The following is a 22,161-nucleotide window of genomic DNA, read 5'->3' as shown; positions in this document are numbered from 1 at the left end:
TCCCAAAGAGAGAAGAAGAAGAAAAGAAGGATTTATACTCTGGATCTAATCCCCTTTTGGCTAAAAAAAGAAGCACATCAAACACTGCGTTGTGTTAACGAGACCAAAGAAGAAGTCTAAGAATATTATGTTACTAATGTTTCAGAATTTACATATACGGCGGTAGGCTGAGTCTACATCATACCATTTTGGTGCAGTATTTGAATGCTATTTTAATAGTCATTTCAGTGCCATTTGCAACAAGATAACGAGTCTATATTTACATTTTAGAATTAAAAAATACATAAAATAAAAATGTAAACAGGGATTTAGATCAGCTACACAGAGTTCCCTTTCGTGTAAAATCACCAAAAATATTTTAAAATGATGAAAAAAAAGTGTAAAAGTCATGCTACCGGCGCCAAGATGCACCCTGTCAGGATGGTCCTAACCTCCGGTATTAAAACCTTACCAGGTGTCAAAAATGACCTCAATGTGACCTCTAGGTGTCCATAGTTGGGACCGGTCCTGCTCGGCTTTTATTAACATTGAGGTCATTTTTGACACATGGTAAGGTTTTAATATTAGAGGTTAAGACCATCTTAAATTTTGGTTCACCTTGTCGCTGGTGGGATGGCTTTTCTGCTTTTTTGTAATTAAAAAATGGTGCTTACTAAGTATCCAACGTTATTCATATGCACTATTTGTTTTTACTTACTTATACAGTACAAGGGTATATGTTCATTTTGTCTTTATCTTAGGCCAATGTGAACATGCTCCTACAAATTGCATTTATAACAACTTATATTTCTTTCGGTTTTGCTTTAGGTTCTTCCACTCAATGGTGTAGCCTCCCTTTTTTGAGCTGGGCGTTACATTTATATAGCTGTTTTTCCGGTTCTACTTGGCCCTTAGTCACTTTGGCGTCATTATTGACAATAAGGTTTTAATTCTGAAGGTTAGGACCATCCCAATGGGGTCACCTTGGCGCTGGTAAGATGGATTTTATGCAATTTTTGATCCAAAACAGTGTTTATCAGGTACCTTATGTTATATAAATTTATCATTACTATTTTCTTACTTATAGTCGGGTATATGTTGTGTTTTTTATCTTTGGTTTTAAATCTAAACAAAACAAGTAAAAATAACAATACCAATATTACTGCTAAACAGAAAACAAACTATACTACCTCTGCTGCAGAATAATGATCTGCACAGTAGGATCCGCTCCATTACGATACAGTGGGTCTTTCTAATCACCTTATTTTTCTGACATCACCCTGCTCCTCTCAGCTATATATTTAGAAAAACGGACAGAATTATTTATGTTGTTTCTATTCGATATGACAAGAAGCTGCTCTCTGGTTACTGCTCCAGTCAATATACAGAGCACTGTCATATCTGCTATTTATCAAGACAAACCGCTGTGTCTGAATATATAAATATTAACTATATTACTGGCAAATACCAAGGGAAAAACATCCGCAAATTAAAATAATAATCATTATATATCGTTAAAGTGGTTGTTTTTTATTGTATGCTTTTTGAGCTAAAAAAAATTGTCATTGAGTTTATTAAAATTGTTGCGTGGTTTGCCTTTTAAAGGCATTTTGCTCCTCTGCACATTCAACCTTGATGTGGCTTGTGGTCAAAAATAAAAAAAAAACATGTCAGAATGAGGAGTTTGATTGTCTCCCACTGTGCTGACAGAATCAGCTCTCTGATGGCTTCTCAGCTAGGCTGGTTTCACATTAGCGTTTTTTTGCGCAGCGCATCATGCGCGTCCAAGCGCATGCGTCATGCGTACCTATGTTTAACATGGCATGCAAATGGTCTTGTGTTTGCACGCGTTTTTATGCGTTTTCATGCACAAGTGTTTTTTCAAGGTATGAGCCTAGGTGCGCCAGACGCAACCTGTTGCATTTTTGGGTCCGCCGAAAGGCGTAATAAAACCACATGCGCACACTGGCATGTGCATGGACATGCGTTCATCTGCATTTTCATGCGCATGCGCTTTTGGCGTAAAAATGTGTAGACACTGGTTTTAACCCCTAGAGAACGATGCGCATAACAAAAAACACAAACACATCCAAAAACGCATGATGCGTTTTTTGCATGCATTTCTATTGCGCACGATGCACTGGGCAAAAAAACGCTAATGTGAAATTAGCCTTAACTTGCTCTGTAGCCAGCAACAGGCAAAGCAACACAGAGGCTATAGAAAACAAACGGCAATTTTGTTTTTAATGATTACTAATAACAAATGTAATTTGTTTGCCTAAAATATGCATTTAAGAAAAAAGTCCCCAAAAAGTGAACCAGTCCTTAAATAATAGATATATTGCTTTATAATGGGCAGCATAAATATATAGTAAGCATTAACATATTTATTAACTTTATAATTAAGTTATATATATTTATTTCCATTTTAAAGCTGAATTAAACAGAATATAAATGATATAGTTATAAACTGCTGTTAGGCATGTAACCTATCATATTGCATTACATTTTTAAACTTAATAACTGTTAAATTAAAAAATGGACCCAGAAAAAAATATTTTACATGGATACTGTAACACCGGTAGAGCGGCTACCCACAGCTGCCATAGGAGGAGCTCACTGCATAGGAATCGGACAGCTTCCATTTAGCGCTAATCTACATAAATTCATGTGCATTGAGCTCCCCCTAGTGGAGGCTGTAGGCAGCCTGAATTTTATTATCTGATAAGTCAGAAACACAGATATTCCCACTAAAGAAATTATTTATCGTATGAATCATAACTTTCAAGGTAACACTAAACATCACAATGAATTTGCGAAAGATGTACTGCATCTTGTGGATCTCTCAGTGGATAATAAAACCTATTTTCAACTTTCTATTGGTCTATGTCTGTGAATACCATTGCTAACAACAAATGCAGGTAATCTACACTTAAGTAATAAAGAAGTAGGCTTCAAAAGATTAAACAAGATCAGTAAGGGCTACAAAGCATCATAAACTGCAGTTGGTTTCAACAATTGATAGTAAGTACAAATTTCTTTTGAAACCAACATCTAAACCATATAGCATAGATTTTTCCCAAGATAAATAGCATGATATGATCAGCAATGTCCAAAACAAAAAACAACATGATTTTGTAGAATTCTGTCTGGAGTTGTTTATGATATATGTGTCTATGTGTTGCCACCCAGTGGTTGTAATGTGAATTACAGCCTGTTAAAGGGAATCTGTCACCCTTTTTTGCCCTACCAGCTGCCGGCATTGACATCACGGGCTTATCTACAGCATTAATAATAATAATAATAAATTTTATTTTTATAGCGCTGACATATTCCGCAGCACTTTACATTTCAGAGGGGATTTGTATAGACAATAGACATTACAGCATAACAATAATCACATACAGTAGATTATAACAAATAACAAGAGTAGTGAGGGCCCTGCTCGCAAGCTTACAGTCTATGAGGAAAGAGGTAGACACGAAAGGTGGGTGGTAACAGTTGCCCTGATTGTATGGACCAGCCATAATGTTAAGTGTGTAACAGTACAGACAGAGAGGGCTAATGGATGCATAAAGCATGTGGGAACATGATGCTGGGAACCTGGTTATGGTAAAACTTTTGGCTCTGCCACACAGGGATAGGTTAGGTTAATGTGTTGAGGTGATAGGCCAGTCTGAATAAATGCGTTTTCAGGACACGCTTAAAATTGTGGGGATTGGGGACTAATCGTATTGACCTGGGAAGTGCATTCCAAAGAATTGGCGCTGCACGTGTAAAGTCTTGGAGACGGGAGTGGGAGGTTCTGACTATTGAGGATACTAACCTCAGGTCATCAGCAGAACGGAGGGCGCGGGTAGGGTGGTATACTGAAACAAGGGAGGAGATGTAGGGTGGTGCTGAGCCATGGAGGGCTTTGTGGGTGAGGGTAATAAGTTTATACTGAATTCTGGAGTGGATGGGTAGCCAGTGTAATGACTGGCACAAGGTAGAGGCATCGATGTAACGATTGGTGAGGAATATGATCCTGGCTGCAGCATTCAAGACAGATTGGAGAGGGGAGAGTTTGGTAAGAGGGAGACCGATTAGAAGAGAGTTACAATAGTCGAGACAAGAATGAATAAGAGAAACAGTAAGAGTTTTTGCAGAGTCAAAAGTAAGAAAAGGTCGAATTCTAGAAATGTTTTTGAGGTGCAGATGACAAGAGCGAGCCAGTGATCGAATGTGGGGGGCAAAGGAAAGCTCGGAATCAAGTATGACCCCAAGACAGCGGGCATGTTGCTGGGGAGTAATAGTGGAACCACACACGGAAATGGCAATGTCGGGTGTAGGTACATTAGTAGCGGGAGGAAACATAAGGAGTTCAGTCTTTGACAGGTTCAATTTCAGATATAGTGAGGACATGATATTAGACACAGCGTTTAGACAATCGCCAGTGTTTTCTAGAAAGGCTGGCGTGATGTCAGGAGAAGAAGCGTATAATTGGGTGTCATCAGCATAGAGATGGTACTGGAAACCAAATCTACTGATTGTTTGACCAATAGGGGCAGTGTACAAGGAGAAGAGGAGGGGGCCTAGAACCGATCCTTGAGGAACCCCAACAGTAAGGGGAAGGTGAGAGGAGGAGGAACCGGCAAAAGAAACAGTAAAGGAGCGGTCGGAGAGATAGGAGGAGAACCAGGAGAGAACGGTGTCCTTGAGGCCAATGGAATGGAGCATAGTGAGGAGGAGCTGATGATCCACAGTGTCGAATGCTGCAGAGAGATCCAAGAGAATTAGCATGGAGTAATGACCATTTGATTTAGCTGTTAGCAGATCATTAGAGACTTTAGTGAGGGCAGTTTCAGTGGAGTGTAAAGAGCGGAAACCGGATTGGAGAGGGTCGAGAACAGAGTTTTCTGAGAGATAGCGGATAAGACGGGAGTGGACCAGGCGTTCCAGGAGTTTAGAGATGAAGGGAAGATTAGAGACAGGTCTATAGTTAGCGGCACAGTTTTGGTCGAGGGATGGTTTTTTAAGTAGTGGATGTATGATGGCATGCTTAAATGAGGAGGGAAAAATACCAGAAGAGAGAGAGAGGTTAAATATTTTAGTTAGGTGAGGGGTGACAGCAGGGGAAAGGGACTGGAGGAGATGTGACGGAAATGGGTCACTGGTGCAAGTAGTTGGGCGAGAAGATGCAAGAAGCCTGCTTACTTCTTCTTCTGTGACTGGTTCAAAATCAGAGAGTGAGTTAGATGCAGTGGGGGAGGGAGGACAGTGCATGGTATGAGGGGATTTGGAGATAATTTCCTGTCGGATCTGGTCAATTTTTTCTTTGAAGTAATTGGCCAGATCGTCAGCTCGGAGCTCCGTGGTTGGGGCCTGTACTCTTGGATTGAGTAGAGAATGAAAAGTGTCAAAGAGACGTTTTGGGTTATTGGACAGTGAGATGATGAGGGTGTTGAAATAGGTTTGTTTGGAGAGGTGAAGGGCAGTGTTGTATGTTCTAAGCATAAACTTAAAATGGATGAAATCTTCTGTATTCTTCAGCATTCTGTAATGCTGACGATAACCCCCCGATGTAACCTGAAAGATTCGGTCCGACGCCTCCCATTTTCATACGATGCTGTCCTCTTCTTCCCTTCCTGTAGTGGCTCTGGCGCAGGTGCACTGCTTTGCCCTGTTGAGGTCAGAGCAGAATACTGCAGTGCGCAGGCGCCGGACCTCTCTGACCTCTCCCGCCGCCTGCGCACTGCAATATTCTGCTCTGCCCTCAACAGGGCAGAGCAGTGTGCCTGCACCGGAGCTACTACAGGAAGGGAAGAATAGGACGGCATCGTATGAAGATCAGAGGTGTCGGACTGGACCGCGACACCCATCGGACCGGACCACCCCCTCCGGTGCGTATGATCTAACTTGTTTTTCTTATCTTTCAGGTTACATCGGGGGCTTAACTACAGCATTACAGAATGCTGTAGATAAGCCCCTGATGGCGGTGCCAGCAGCTGATAGGGCAAAAAAAGGGTGACAGATTCCCTTTAATGGTTTTGCTCATATGTAGACATATTGTATTGAATTTGTGAGTCATTATCAAAATTTGTGGAAAGGCAAGATTGGTTATATCTGTATTTTTTTATGTTCTGCATTTTGTAATATTCAGTAACATTAACATTTTGATGAAACAATAGTACACAATAGTTAGGAGTAGGAGGAAAGTAGAGGGAGTATTAAGCTATATTTGAGGGGATAGCGAAGGGTCTTTCTTATCTGTAACCATTTATTACACTATACAATGTTATTAGAAGTATTAATACATAAGGGGTGTCTTAGATAAATTAATCCGCCCCACTTGATTCTCCCTCCGATATAAGAAACAATGGACATGTTTGTATGTCAGATCTATAAAACCTGTAGAAATTGTATGGAGCTGTATTTCTGCATCTGTAGCAGTAAAGGGGGCACTACTATATACTACGTGCCTCAGGTCTCAGAAAAGCTTGCACGCTAAAGAGCTAAGTGTATCTTAAATGGCTAAAGTTTACAAAAATTGCAAAAACGTGCAGTAGCTGTGCCGAAAATTGTAGATCGTGACAAGGGACTGAATGAAACAGTGAGATTTTCCCACCCTTTTTGGAGCAACATCATCACAAAACTGTTATAATCCTAAAAATACAATAATCAGATGTAATCCTTCATGTTAATCCTGTATTTTTCGGTTTAGTGAGAGGACACCACTGACCACTGTATTGTACAGGTCTGCAATTTGTGAGTCACATCGAGTGTTCGAGATGCTAGAATATTCAATCTAAGGTTTCCTGGGCATCAAACAGAAGCCGTTAAGATTTCACAGGAAAATTGTTTTCCCACCCGCGGAAGAGCAATATATTCATTTCCGCGAAAAAAGACAAATCCATCTTGCAGCCTGGAAACTTCTGTTGATTTATAGCTCAGTCTCAATGTATTCTCAGTTTGATGTGACAAACAGCAGTATCAGACAAAAGAAGGACTTAATCCACCCTCCTAATGTTACTGTCACTGCAAGATCTGCACAAAGAAAGCACAGAACAAACTGCCTGTTTCTGAGTTGTCGTTAAGTTTAAAGGTTATTCTATCTGTACCTCCAATTATCTACAGGATGATCAGCTCTATGATTAGTGGCATAACTAGAGTTCTATGAATCCCAATGCAAAATTTGGACCTGGGCTCCGTTAGCAAGTTGGTGCGATGGCCCCTTTTTATTATTCTCTGATCTTACCCCCGTCCTGTAATAATATCCCCATCCTGGCCACCAATCTGTAATAATATCCCCATCCTGGCCCACTTTCTGTAATAATATCCCTAATCTGGCCCCTTTTCTTAATAATATTCCACATCCTAGCCCCGAACCAGTAATTATTACTGCCATCTTGGCCCATTAATGCGATAATGTCCCCAGTCCTGGCCCCATTCTTTGATAATATCCCCAATCCAGTAATAATGTTCCCAGTCCTGGCCAACATCCTTTATTATTGTCACCAATTTTGTGATAATGTTCACTATCCCGCAATAATGTCCCCCATCCTGGTTGCCATGCTGTAACAATGCCCATCATCCTGGCCCTCATCCTATGATAATCTAACTGATTGTGTAATAATGTCACCCATCCTGTAATGTCTCCTGTCCTGTAAAAATATCCCCTGAACTGTAATAATGTCCCCATCCAGTAACAATATCCCCTATCCTGTGATAATGTCCCCTATCCTGTAATAATGTCCCCATCCAGTAACAAAGTCCCCTATCCTTTGATAATGTAACTCATTCTATAATAATGTCCCCCGTCTTGATCACCATGCTGTAATAAGGTCTTCCATCCTGGCCTACATCCAGATACAATGTTCCCTTTTATTAATAACTAGCTGAAGAGTCCGGTGTTGCCTGGGCATAGTAACCAACTGTGGTTAGTTATAGCAAATTATAATGATTATATTGCACATATAAACATTTCACATCATATATTCGACACTACAGATTTGCAACACAAATTAACTAAACGATTATCCAAGTATTGATAGTATTTTATTTTCAACTCATTCAAGAGCCTTTTGATAAACATTTTTTGGTTTTTCCTTTCGGTGCAAAGATGAACAGATTTTTGGCAGTTCCAACTCTTGAACAGACCACGTAAATTTGACAATGAGAAAAGCATGGAGATTGCAAATCGACCTCTACTACTTTTAAGGACTGTCCCTGAGCATTGTTAATGGACATTGCAAACAGCAGTTGAACTGGAAACTGGAGGCGTTTAAAATCAAAAAACAAATCTGATGGAATGAGTGGAATTCTTGGAATGAAAATGTCCTCTCCTTTGGCACATCCTGTTTCTGAGATGTGTATCTAACCCTATCCTGTGTGATAATGTCTGCTGAGCTGTGTACCTAATCCTCTCCTGTGTGATACTATCTGCTGAGCTGTGTATCTAATCCTATCGTGTGTTACTGTCTGCTGAGCTGTGTATCTAATCCTATCGTGTGTGATACTGACTGCTGAGCAGTGTATCTAATCCTATCCTGTGTGATACCGTCTGCTGAGCCGTGTATCTAACACTGTCCTGTGTGATACTGACTGCTCAGCTGTGTATCTAATCCTATCCTGTGTGATACTGACTGCTGAGCCATGTACCTAATCCTATCATGTGTGTTACTGACTGCTCAGCTGTGTATCTAATCCTATCCTGTGTGATACTGACTGTTGACCCATGTATCTAATCCTATTCTGTTTGAACTGGAAACTGGAGGCGTTTAAAATCAAAAAACAAATCAAATGGAATGAGTGGAATTCTTGGAATGAAAATGTCCTCTCCTTTGGCACATCCTGTTTCTGAGCTGTGTATCTATCCCTCTCCTGTGTGATAATGTCTGCTGAGCTGTGTACCTAATCCTCTCCTGTGTGATACTTTCTGCTGAGCTGTGTACCTAATCCTATGATGTGTGTTACTGACTGCACAGCCGTGTATCTAATCCTATCCTGTGTGATACTGACTGCTGAGCAGTGCATCTAATCCTATTCTGTGTGATACTGTCTGCTGAGCAGTCTATCTAATACTATTCTGTGTGATACTGTGTGCTGAGCTGTGTATCTAATCCTATCCTGTGTGATACTGTCTGCTGAGCCATGTGTCTAATCCTCTCCTGTGTGATACTGACTGCTGAGCTGTGTATCTAATCCTATCCTGTGTGATACTGACTGCTGAGCTGTGTATCTAATCCTATCCTGTGTGATACTGACTGTTGAACCGTGTATCTAATCCTATCCTGTGTGATACTGGGCTCCCCCTGCAGTCTGTGTCAGAGTGTGGCCTGTGTTGGCACGGTAATAAATTGTGTTATTTCCAGCTTTACAGAAGGACGATAACACCATAGAAATGATAAGAATAATAGGCAAAATTGTTTGGTGAATTGGAACGCGCGGGGTTAAAATTTTGCCTCACAACATAGCCTATGACGCTCTCAGGGTCCAGATGTGTGACTGTGCAAAATGTTGTGGCTGTAGCTGCGACAGTGCAGATGCCAATCCCGGACATACACACACACACATTGAGCTTTATATATTAGATGTTCCTGTTCTGACCCCCATGCTGTAATAATGTCCCCTGTACTAGCCTTCATCTTGTAATAAGGTCCACCGTTCTGGCTCCTTCCTGTGATAATGTCCCCCATCCTGGCCACCATGATGTAATAATGCCCCTCATCCTGGCCTTATGTGATATTGTAACTGACTCTAATAATGTCATGCATCCTGTAATATCCTCGCCCATCCTGGCCGCTATGCTGTAATTATGTCCCCTATCCTGGCTGCCATGGTGTAATAATTTCCCACATCCAGTAATAATGCAGCCACACAATTTTTTAACTCAACAATTCTTCTCAACTGTCCCGCTTCCGTGATGAGTAGAGTCATTTTCCTGCTCCATGGCCACCACGGGGGGAAGGGCTGGAGTATGGAAATGATGCCCCGTCAACAGAGCAGAGAGGAAAAGAAGAAGCTGCCCTCGACATGAGCAGCAGAATCGCTGGCTGGAGCGGTCAGTGATCACTCTGAGCTGCCAGAGATCGGCGTCAGGCAGGTAGCACATTACAGCCTATAAGCTTTTAGACTCATAGCAAAAAAATAAGCAAAGTTGCAGACAACCCCTATAACAGTAGTTTTCTCCTTCAGTATATTATTTATGCATACTATATACTAGTGTCTTGTATTTTAGAGTTTGACTATTTTTGGCGAGAAGGTACAGATAATGCAGTGGTAAAAGTTTAAACCCAGCCCTGATGCTCGGCGGGATCTAGTGGCCTCTCTGAAAAATTGTAAAACTCGAGTATTATAAATGGTGCACGGTAGATGGGGGCAATTTTATATATTTTTGCAAACTATGTCGCTTGGTTATTTGATAGCTGCTACCATTATATGCACCTTTTCAACCTTTTTTTTTATTTACAACTCTGCCCAATTTTGCATCTGTTCAAGCAACAGAAAATATATATCTAAAAAAATGTATCTAAACTAAAATCTAAAGAAATAGACAAATATCAATTTCCAAAAAGCACAGATGTCAAAAACATTTAGATACTAAAAAAAACAAAAATACACCAAAACTTTGCCGTTGTGGATTTTTTTTCCCCAATTGTCGTTTTTCTGGCAAATGCAAATATTTGTGAATCAATTTAAATTAAATTGTATTCTTTCACCTATCGGTGCACACGGCACAGATACGGCTTGATGCGCAAAGGTAAAATTTCCATTTTTAGTGGAGCTGTGAATTAATTTAAAATGTAAATGGCGCGAACAGCACGGAATTCATTTCACGTTTTGACAAATGAGTGAATTGTAAATTAAAACATTTCAGAATTAATGTTATTTGTTTCACCATACAACTCGACAATGAATTCCTGCTCATCTAGTGTATCATTAGAATTTCATCAAATTCACTTACTGTGAAAAGAAGGCAACTAATACTCCAGCCTCAATTCGCAGCAAAGTTAAAGTGCTGGGATTTTTTTTTCTTTGAAAGCTTTTTTTATATTCTTTAAAGGGACCTGGACAGCTGATACAGGATGCACAATCCATGGGCAGCATGTATCAGACACCGGTTACAAGACTTCAGAGAAAACAATACTTTAACCCCTACACCACCTTGGGATTTTCCCTATTCTCATTTCTGTTTTTTGCTTCCCTCCTTCCCAGAGCCATAACTTTTCTTATCTCTCCTTCAATATGGCCATGTGAGGGAACGAGCTGTACTTTTGAACAACACCATTGAATATATCGCACTGAATAACAGGAAAAAAAATTCAAAGTGCAGTGTAACTGCAAATAAAGTGCAATTCTACAATTTGTTTTAATTTTTTTACCATGTTCACTAAATGCTAAAATTGACCGGCCATTATGATTCTCCAGGTCATTACGAGCTCGTAGACACCAAACATGTCTAGGTTCTTTTTTATTTAAGTGGTGAAAAAAAAATCCAAAGTTTGTACAAAAATATGGCACCATTTTCCGAGACGCATAGCGTCTCCATTTTTTGGGATCTGGAACCGGGTGACTTGTTTTTTGCTGGCTGAGCTGATGTTTTTACTTATACCATCTGGGTGAAGATACAATGTTTTGATCACCTGTTATTGCATTTAATTGCAATGTTTTGTTTTTTTTTCTCGTTACGCCGTTTACCGATTGGATTAATTATATTTTTTATATTGATAGATCGGGCTTTTCTGAATGCAGTGATATAAAATATGTGCATTTTTTATTTTTTTTACTGTTTTATTTTGAATGGGACAAAAGGGGGATGATTTGAACTTTTATATTTTTTAATTTTTTTTAAATATTGTGAAAAACTTTTTTTTTCACTTATCACTTGGTTCAATAGTCTTGAAGCTATGATCATCCGATTAGCCGATCACTTGTGCTGCAGCCTTCCTATGTGTAGCAAAATTGATCATCTGCTGCGACCCTTGGCCATGAGGTGGAGCTCATAGAAGATCATCAATGAACACGTCCTAAGCCCCTGTGATTGTTTTGGGTTACACTCTGTGTATAATTGAGAGTGCAGATAAGGACACTCAGGGTCAGGCGACTTTGAGTGGGGACGCCATTGCGTAATTCTAGGGTGCCAACCTCGGAGGTCAGGTAGGGACAAATCAAGGTCAAGTTAGGAATTTGTCTAGTCTAAAGGCCCCGTCTCACATAGCAAAATTGCTGAAGCATCACCGATTTTGTGAGGCAACAGCGATCTCACCTGTGATCTCGCTACATGTGACACATAGCGGTGACCGGCCCCCCCCCGCTGGATATCGCTGATCCTGCTCGAATGTCCTGGGCCATTTTTTTCATTGTCGGCGTTCCGCTGGCCAGCATGCATCGCTGTGTTTGATGCCGACGAGTGACCTCGTTGGTGACGCAGAACTCAGGGACGCAGGCTGGAATCGTTCAGAATAGCTGCTGTGAGACAACGTACCAGCAATCCTTACCAGGTCGCATCGTTGTCGGGATCGCTGGTGCATTGTTGAAGAGATCTGCCTGTTTGGCAGCTTACTAGCGACCATGTAGCGACGCACCAGCGATCCCTACCCGGGATCGCTGATGCGTCGCTATGTGAAACGGGACCCTAAAGGAACCTGTGGTGTGCAGGTTTAACATCTCCCCTGGTTTATTCATCCCCATGAGAGTGTTAGGACTCAGTCATCACATATAAGAGTAAATTAGTGGTACCAATCAGTATTAGCTCAATATAACCTGCTTATAAAAACAATAGCAGCTATAGGAACAGACAGGCGGCATTATTCCACAACAGCCTGATTTTGGAAGAAACTATCTCAGAATTGAGATACCTTATTGCACCATAAAACAATATTAATATAGGCCAACCAAATAATTGATTAGTAACTACACTAACAGTCTCTAGTGATGTCAGGCGTTAAGTCTTTAATCGAACTCTGTGTGATGTTGGGACTTTTAAAAGACAATAATAAAAGGTATATTTCAATAAATTGCTCCAATTGAATTAGTGAAATAGATTATACTAATATTGGAGATATCTATAAAACCACTAATTGAGTGAATTGACTTAGATGCTGCTTTCTGTATAAAACTTTTTGGTAAGTTTAACCCCTTTCCGCTCTATTATGCCTATATCATAAAGCGGGTGCTGGTGGAGGCTGTTCAAGAGATGAGCCCAGCTGCCAGCTGTGTTATACAGTCAATACCTGCCTTTAACAGCAGTGCTCAGGAGGTAATCCCTGCTGACACCAGCATTAAAGTGACATATCCATGATGGCAATCACAGGATGGGTTACCATCACTCAATACCATTTTTAAAGCCAAACAGCAAGTTGTGCTTCATAACAGACAGTGATTTTTACTATATAATGCAATGATAGATTATTGAAAGTACATAGTACAAGGCATTATGTCCCCTATATAGATAAAAATTCAAGGAAAAAATATGTATTAAAAAAAATAAAAAAAGTTGATTCACCCTATTTTTTTCAATCCAAAATTAAAAGGAATCGGTCAACAGGTTTCTGCTACCACATCTGAAAGCAGCATAATATAGGAAAAGAGATCCTATTTCCAGCAGTGTATCACTTAGGCTGGTTTCACACTTGCGTTTTTTTGCGCTGTATTTTAGCGCTAAAAAACGCATGCTTTTTTTTCCTATATTTTGCATGGGATGTGCTTATGTGCGCATACACATGCGTTTTATATGCGTTTTTCCGCCCATGCGTTTTTTTGTGGTGCGCGCTCGGGCGCACAAAATGCATCCTGCTGCATTTTTTGGGCGTCCGACTTGCCTCAAAAAAACGCATGCGCGCACAGTGTGTTTTTTTACAGCAAGACACCCATTATAAGTCTATGGGTGCGCATATGTGCGCATTGGCATGCTCATGTATGCTTTTTTGCGCATGCGTTTTTTGTTGACCATTAGTTAGACAATGGAATTTAGGGGTTTGGGTTAGAGTTAGGGTTAGTTAAGGGGGTTTAGGGTTAGGGTTTGGGTTAGGGTTAGTATGGTTTGGTTAAGGGTTTAGGGTTAGTTAAGGTTTAGGGTTATGGTTAGGGTTTGGGTAGGGTTTGGTTAAGGGTTAGGGTTAGCGTTAGTATGCTTTGGTTAAGGGTTAGGGTTAGGGTCAGGGTTAGGGTTAGGGTTAGGGTATGGTTTGGTTAAGGGTTAGGGTTAGGGTCAGGGTTAGGGTTAGTAAAGTCATGGTTTGGGTTAGTGTGAGGGGCCAACTAATGTTGGAAAAAAATGCAAACGCGGTAAAAACGCACTAAAAACGCATACAAACACATAAAAACGCTGCTTTCTTTCATGCATGCTCATAAAAATGCTTGAAAAAACTGCAGCATTTGTATGCGTTTGTATGTGTTTTTTCTATTCGTTTTTTTGCCAGAAAAACGCGCTGCAAAACAAAGCAAGTGTGAAAGTAGCCTTAGGCTACGTTCACACTTGCATTAGGAGGCGCAGCGCAGGTTTTGCCGGCACATGTGCCCTTTTTGTGCTGCGCCGAGTGCACAAAAATACAAAATGGTGCGTTTGGTGCACGTCGGCGCAGCACAAAAAGGACAAAACCATACCAGCACAGGCCAGCGTACCCAATGCTAAATATAGGGTACGCTGGTCGCATGCAGCGTCATGCGCCCAGAGGAGGAGCTGACCGGAGTAGGCGCGGCCGGGGGCGGAGCTTAGCGGCGGCCCTGCGCTGCACTTCCTTACACAAGTCTGAAAGTAGCCTTAGTTTACTGGGTGTATAGGTTGTGACACAATCAGAGTTTTTACATGTAGCATGTAGCAGAAATCAGAAGGATAACTGCACCCACACCACAGCATTCTGTGTACACTGTATAGTAACAGTAAGCTGCTAATCACAGGAGGGGGCGTGGTCAGTCTAGCAGGCATGTGAGACCTAGTGTAAGCAGTGATAATCTCCTGCTGATAAAACACTTATTACATAACGGAACACAGCCTAGTAAGTGATACATCACTGAAATCAATGTCTCAGACACTGCCCCATGCTGCCCTCAGATTAAATAGCAAAAGCCTGCTGACTGATTCTCAGATTTGTTTAAAGAAAACAGAAAAAAAATTATATCTATATACAGCATAGATATATATATATATATATATATATATATAGTACTACAAATTTGAAAAACTCAGATCTCTCAAAATATAAAATTATTAAAATTATTTAACCCATAAACTAAACATGTTAATAAAACAAGTTTTCAAGAAAACTATTAATGAAATCTTATGCGAACGAGTCGCAAGTGCAGATTGATGGTCCGGCATCCACAATGTCATCAGGACTGTACTACACCTGCAGGGCTTGTGGGACATCGCTTTAGGTAAAGCAGAGAGACCTGTTAGTCAGAGACAGGAAGATGGCAGCAGGCAGGGAATGGAGGGAGAGGCAGAAGAGCTGTAAGTGCAATGTCCCACCCTACTGCACTTGTGACTCATTTCCATAAGATTTCAACTATGGATCTACCTAAAACAGTAAAAATGATTTCTACAAGTTAGATATAGATTAAATCAGCATTATACCGCCTTTACCTCCACGTCATTAGTTTGAGGTATCAAATGATGGTGATGGGCTCCCTTTAATGTACAAACAGTATATATTAAGCTCCCCCTAGTGGCAGCTGTTTGGCATGATATTTCTTTTCATTTATGGCTATACAGAGGATTTAAAGTAACTTACCATAAAAAAGACCCTTGGCTGAGTGCAAACTTTTAATATTTTTAAGATAACAATTTATAAAAATGTTGGACTTATAATTTAATTTTTTTTTCCAGTAAATTAAATGAAAAATTAGAAGTACTTACACTTTTGTATTTGACAACATAATTTAAGATTGGAGCGCCCCCATCATCTTGCTTTGTTATGCTTAGCTTAAAGCTCTTGCCCGCACCTGGCTGTCCATGAATAGATGGAGGACTTGGCTCACCTGAAGATTACACAAACACAACCGGTATTATATTGCTATGTTATTGACGAGATCACTTCATTAAAGAATTTCTAGCAGTGAGTTTTTGGCTATTTAAATTGATACCAGCATATTGCAGGGGAAGAGGCCCTGATTCCAGGGATGTGTCACTTGCTCAGCAGCTTGCTGTACTTTCAATACAATTAGTGTTTTATCAACCGGAGATTATCACTAGAGGACTAGGTGTCCTGTGTCTGGCAGTCCAGATAATCTGTGTAACCCTGCCCCCCCTCTAATTGGCAGTGTACACAGGAGCTGCTAATCAGGGGTGTGGGCGGGGCTATACACAACTCTGCATTCATAGCACTGCTACAGCAGAGAAAACAGTGATTTTATCAAGACTGCACTAAGCAATCCGGTAAATGACACATTGCTGGAATCAGTATATCTGTCCTGCTCTCAAAATTCATAGGTAAAACCTGCTGACAGATTCCTTTCAACAAGCTGTGTTCATAAAAACATGTTTGTTTAGCTGTTGTGTCACAAGTTGTCAGAGTATTTTATGCCATATTGTAGAATATTTTATACTGGGAAGGGTTTAGGTTTGGATTTTATACTGGAGAAGATCAAGGTCTTGGTGTATTTGTGTGGCTTATGTAGCATGAGGTCGAAGCATTTTGGCTACTTTCACATAAAAAATGATCATGCTGATTACAAAGTGGATTCAGTTCCAAAATCCACATTTAAAAAAAATGTTTTGTTTTGTTTTTTACATGTATTTTTGTAACTATAAATTCACATGCAAAAACTGAAAACTAAAAAGTTTTGAGTGCATTGTTTGCTGTTTTTTTGAATGGGACTTTTGTGCATTGGGCATTTTTTTTCTTGCTACTTTTGTTTCAGTGGTCAAATTTGAAGCACTATTTCGAGCACGCCTCAAGAATCGACATGATGTTTCTTTGTCCACTCTGGAAAAAGAAATGGAGAAAAAAAAACCACCATGTGCGCTATATGTCTGCTTTCCGCTGAAATTAACAGGAAGCTTATTCGAGGAATGCTTGAAAAGTTTTCCCTGTAGACTTTGGAGCATACTATGTATGTAACTTTCAAAACAGTTTTGTTCTGTACTATTTGACTAAATAGTAAATCTTGGAGCTCGGCAAGACAGTAAATCCGGTCCATAAACACGATTACTTGACTGACATAAATCACAAGTAAGATATGCAATCGAAAAAAGTTATGCGAGATAAATCAAGCAAAACCCATAGAAGCTCTTCAAGCCATAAAATGTGGGCCAAAAATTGTCACATGGAGCCTAATACACAGTCTGATGTATTTTATCATGTGATCCCAAATGTTTTTCTATGGAAACCATAATAATAACTGTAGATAATTTGATAACACTTCTCATCGGCATTTCTATACGTCATATAAGAATATGGAATATATGGATATTATAGAGGCAGAGACCAGTTTAACCCCCTTTACATACAGTGTTCAGCATAAATCAATACTCCCTCCATGAAAAGTAAGATTTTAATCAATATCTCACTGATCACAAAAACAATTATAAAAAAAAAATTGACAAGTCTGGGTTTCATAGAACATTTTTTAACCCATAATATGAAAGTGAGGTTGAGGCTATGGTGACACTATCAGTATTTGGACAGTATTTCACATCAGTATTTGTAAGCCAAAACCAGAAGTGGGTGAAAATTGCAGTGGTGACGTGTTTCTATTATACTTTTCCTCTGATTGTTCCAATCCTTGTTTTGGATTTCAAATACTGATGCAAAATACTGACCAAATACTGATCATGCGACCGTGGCCCTAGAATATAACTTGCATTACAAAATCTTCAGTATTAGGTCCCCTTCACAAGTCCTTATAAACTGGTATCGGAAAAAACAGTACCAGTGTCATCAAAGTTTTGGTCAGTGTTTGGTCATCCGGTATGGATAAAGAAAGAATGAAATTACAAAGATTCTCCTATACTTTCCAATATTAAACACGTACAGCACAGTGATGGCACACAGATGCCATCCATGTGCTGTACAGGTTTTTCACGGACCCATAAACTTGCATTGACCTTTGTCATCTGTGCTGCCGGGAAAAAAAACAGAATATCTCCGTGTGATTCGCACAGACACAAGGTCCATGTGAAAACATGGATATGTGAAGACCACCATAGGTTATAATTGGTACGTCTGGAAAAAAATGGATGCCACACATACCAGATACAAGGACATATAAAGGGGACCTTAGTAAAATTAATTGATGAAAACATGAATACATGCTACATAAAAAACTACTGCATCTAGCATTTTGTATGACCTCCATGGATTTATAACGACAGCACCAAGTCTTCTAGGCATGGAATGAACAATTTGGGGACATATCGTGACATCTAATTTTTTTCATATTTCAAGAATGACCTCTTTTAGAACTTTAGGTTTCCAACTGGGTTCAAGTCAGGAGACACTTAGCTACTGAATCACTTTCACCCTGTTCAGAAATGCAACAGTGGCCTTAGATGTATGTTTTGGATCATTGTCATGTTGGAAAAGTGCGCATCTACCAAGTGCATGGAGTGATGTAAGCATCTTCTCTTTCAATATAGAGCAGTACATATATGAATTCATGATACCAACAATAAAATGTAGCTCCCCAACACCAGCAGTGTTTATACAGCCCCACATAAGGACACTGCCACCACCATGTTTCACTGTACACACCATGCATTTTTCTTTGCCATCCTCACCTTTGAGCTGTCATAGTTTTGAAGCCATCAATTCCAAAAACACTTATCTTGATCTCATCACTCCAGAGTATAGAGTCCTATTAGTCTTCCCATTTTTTCAGCATGGTCCCTAGAAAATGGTAGGAGGGCTTTCTTGTGCCCATGCTTTAAGAAATGCTTCCCTCATGGGCGACACCCATTCATGCCATTCTTCTGCAGTGTACGTTATGTTGTGTCATGGGAAACATTCACCCCAGGTTGGCTTTCTACTTTTTTTTAGCTCTCACAACTGCAGTGAACTTACATGTGGATATTCTTCAACTTTTCTTATCAGACGATATTCCTGTTTAGGTGTTACCTTCTGTGGTCGTCCTGAACTTCTTTGTGAGATGGTTGCTGTTCCATCTTTGTTAGGTTTTTGTATCAGTTTTGCTGCAGTTTTGTGGCTGATAATTAAAGCTTTCCTGATGTTTAAATAAATTATTTTCTTTCTCAGATTTTGAGACATTTCTCTTCCATGTGGTGCCATTGCTCATAGAATGAAATGGGAAGGGGTTTCCTTTGTTAAGTACCCTTTTTTTTATAGTCAACTGTCTGCTGGACATCTTTTTAATGAATAATTAGATGTACTGTACCTGTGGTTGAATTCTTGTTAATTACAATTTTGTAGTCTAAACCTTAGCTTAGCAAACTGCATACACTATTAAATATAATCTCTTAGACCTGACAAGGCTTGTGTACTTACTTGGAAAAAATACAGCTCTGGCAAAAATTAAGAGACGACTTGCAAATGTTTAGTTTGTCTGATTCTTCTCTTCATAGGTATATTTTTGGGGAAATGTAAATTGTTCTTTTAGTCTATAAACTTCTGACAACATGTCTCTGAATTTCCAAGCCATAAATTTTGTATTTTTTTCTGACAAAGAAAATGGTCAATATTAAAAAAAAAAAATCAGTGCTTTCAGACCTTAAATTATGCTAAGAAAACAAGTTCATAATAATTTAGAAACAACAATACTAATGTTTTAACTCAGGAAGAGATCAGAAATCAATATTTTGTGGAATAACCATGATTTTTAAAAACAGCTTTCATGCGTCTTGGCATGCTTGTCACCAGTCTTTCACACTGCTTCAAACAGCAGTTCTTCTTTTATGGCTTGTGACTATCCACCATCCTCTTGATTACATTCCAGAGGCTTTCAATGGGGTTCAGGTCTGGAGAATGGGCTGCCCATGACAGGGTTTTGATGTGGTAGTCTCTTAATGTTTGCTAGAGCTGTATGTCAAACTGGCTATATAGTCAGGAATGCATCATGCAAGTGTATCATATAAGTGTGTTGTCTTGAATTATAACAGAATTTAATATGATATAAATGGAATGTACCTGGTTACCTTCCACCATCGCTCTATAATGTTTATTTGTCTCCTCTTCCCACTGGTATGTGTAACTCTTCAACAATTCAACTTTTCCAAACCCTGATATAATTTTGCATTTGCTAATCATCCCTGTTATGTGTAACTCTGCAACAATCCAGCTTTTCCAAACCCTGATATACTTTTGTCTTTGCTACTCACCGCTGGAATATTGTTATCCCCTCCCCACTTTTCTATTTGACTCATTTGTTTACTTTCACTGCAAAATCCTACATCTGGCTCAGATTGATTAACTGATCCTGAAGATTAGTTCAAATCTCCTCCCAGTGTTTCACGTCTGAACGCATTTGTTAGCAAATATATTGTGAGTAAAGAGTTTGCCTGATATAGTCAGCAGTACATCATGCAAGTGTATCATAAAAGTGTTTGTCCTAAATTATACCAGAATTTAATCTGATGTATACAGAATGCACCTGGATACTTAATCACGGTAACCAATATTTTTTTGTCTTCACTCTCAGCCCCATAGTCCTTTACTTCATACTAACCCCATAATCCCTATACCTAGTAATGTACTGATCATCTCTCCTTCCATCCTCCCCATCCATCTCACCTTCTTCTCAGAACCGTTCCTCAACATACAATCCTCAGTCACCAAACACAGACAGCCCCCTAATGCCCTCTCTTGCTCCCACCTATTAACACTTTCTTTGCTTCTCCACACTGTCAATGCTATCTCTCCAAATCCTGACCCCCTCACCACATCTCCAAAGTCATTTCTACCTCTCATCCACGCTCTTCCAAAATTTCCACAACCACTCTAACCTCATACCCATACATCCAGCCCCTGCCTCCCCAGTCTCTCTAACAGGAGCTCTATGGAAAGCATGCTATGTCTGCAACAAACTTTCATACATCCATGATGTTTTCATTATAAACAAACTTTCCTTTCACGCCATCACCGAAACCTGTCTCACCCCCTCTGACTCAACTTCTCCAACTGCACTTTCATATGGGGGATTCCACTTTTCCCACACTCCCCACCCCAGCAGCAATAATGGTGAAGTTGGTTTTCTCCTGTCAGATAAGTGCTCCTTCATCGAAATCCCACTGCCACCCTCTGTTACTCTCCCTTTTTCAAGGTTCACAGTATGCACATTTACTATACCTCCAACTAGCTGTCATTATCCGCCCCCAAGGGACAGTCAGTACCTTCTTTGACCACTTCACTACCTGGCAACTTAAATTACTTTCTGCTTGACATCCTCACTGTCATCATGGGTGACTTAAACATCCCCACTGACACTTCCCACTCAGCTGTCTCCAAGCTTCTATTGTTAAGGATATGGACTTGATCAAAGATATACAAAATGAATGAATATGTACAAAATGTATGCATATTTGAACATATAAGAATCAAAGATACTGATTACTTTCTACATTCTAGAAGTCATACCAGGACTTTGATATGATAGTGTGTCCACTTTCGCTAATAAAGAATGAAGAAATGCTTAGGACAAAAACAGAATCATAAAAGCTAATGAATAATGATTAAACCCCTCCTGAGGGAGGACAAATTAGAAGGTTGACTATGATAAGTGATTGTCTTTAAAAGGGTGTACTTTTTCCTAAATAAATTGGATTTTCTGCTCATGACTGTGTGGTCAATCACAAGTAGTTTTTCACCTTGTACACGTACATCTCTCGGATATATAATACCGCAAAGGATAATTAAGATGATTACATAGCTTTAGTGTGACTCTAACAATTGTCGCAACAATATGGGACCAGACGAGAAGCCCAGATGACTGCAGCCACACCAGACCTTTTCCCAGGATGGACCACATGAGTAACATATCAGTTTTACTATTGCCTCATAGTAGAATGCCCAGCCTCAATGGGACAGTTTGACATCTGGTTAGGTACACAATTCATCTGTGTCACCACTGCTGAAACAGGAGAAGGGTCAAACTGTAAGGATTGGTCACTTGTTGGGTGGCACACTGGTGAAAGTGACTGGGGATATCATTTTCTACTGCCCGACCTCACTTAGGCACAGTACCCTTTCCAATAGACCCAAGTTTAGATGAGAAGGGATTCATTTGTGAATTCGCTTTCTGGCCTGCCTC

General features: G+C 39.9%; 1 protein-coding gene across 7 annotated transcripts in view; it reads right to left on the bottom strand.

The window, feature by feature from the left end:
- NCAM2 (neural cell adhesion molecule 2) overlaps positions 1-22,161 on the bottom strand; it is a 588,464-nt gene that overhangs the window by 110,527 nt on the left and 455,776 nt on the right. For all 7 annotated transcript variants that reach the window (XR_012233936.1, XM_073584499.1, XM_073584500.1 and 4 more), the window contains one exon: positions 15,818-15,939. Coding sequence is in view for 6 of the 7 variants with exons in the window: in XM_073584499.1 (XP_073440600.1) it covers positions 15,818-15,939 (122 nt within the window). In the remaining variant the exon portion in view is untranslated. The remainder of the gene's footprint in view (positions 1-15,817; positions 15,940-22,161) is intronic.

This window comes from Dendrobates tinctorius, unplaced genomic scaffold (genome assembly GCF_039654945.1).
Source record: "Dendrobates tinctorius isolate UK_male_01 unplaced genomic scaffold, ASM3965494v1 ptg000084l, whole genome shotgun sequence".
NCBI classification, from domain to species: domain Eukaryota; kingdom Metazoa; phylum Chordata; class Amphibia; order Anura; family Dendrobatidae; genus Dendrobates; species Dendrobates tinctorius.
Note: the sequence above shows the minus strand (reverse complement) of the source record. Positions and strands in the feature narration are given on the sequence as shown.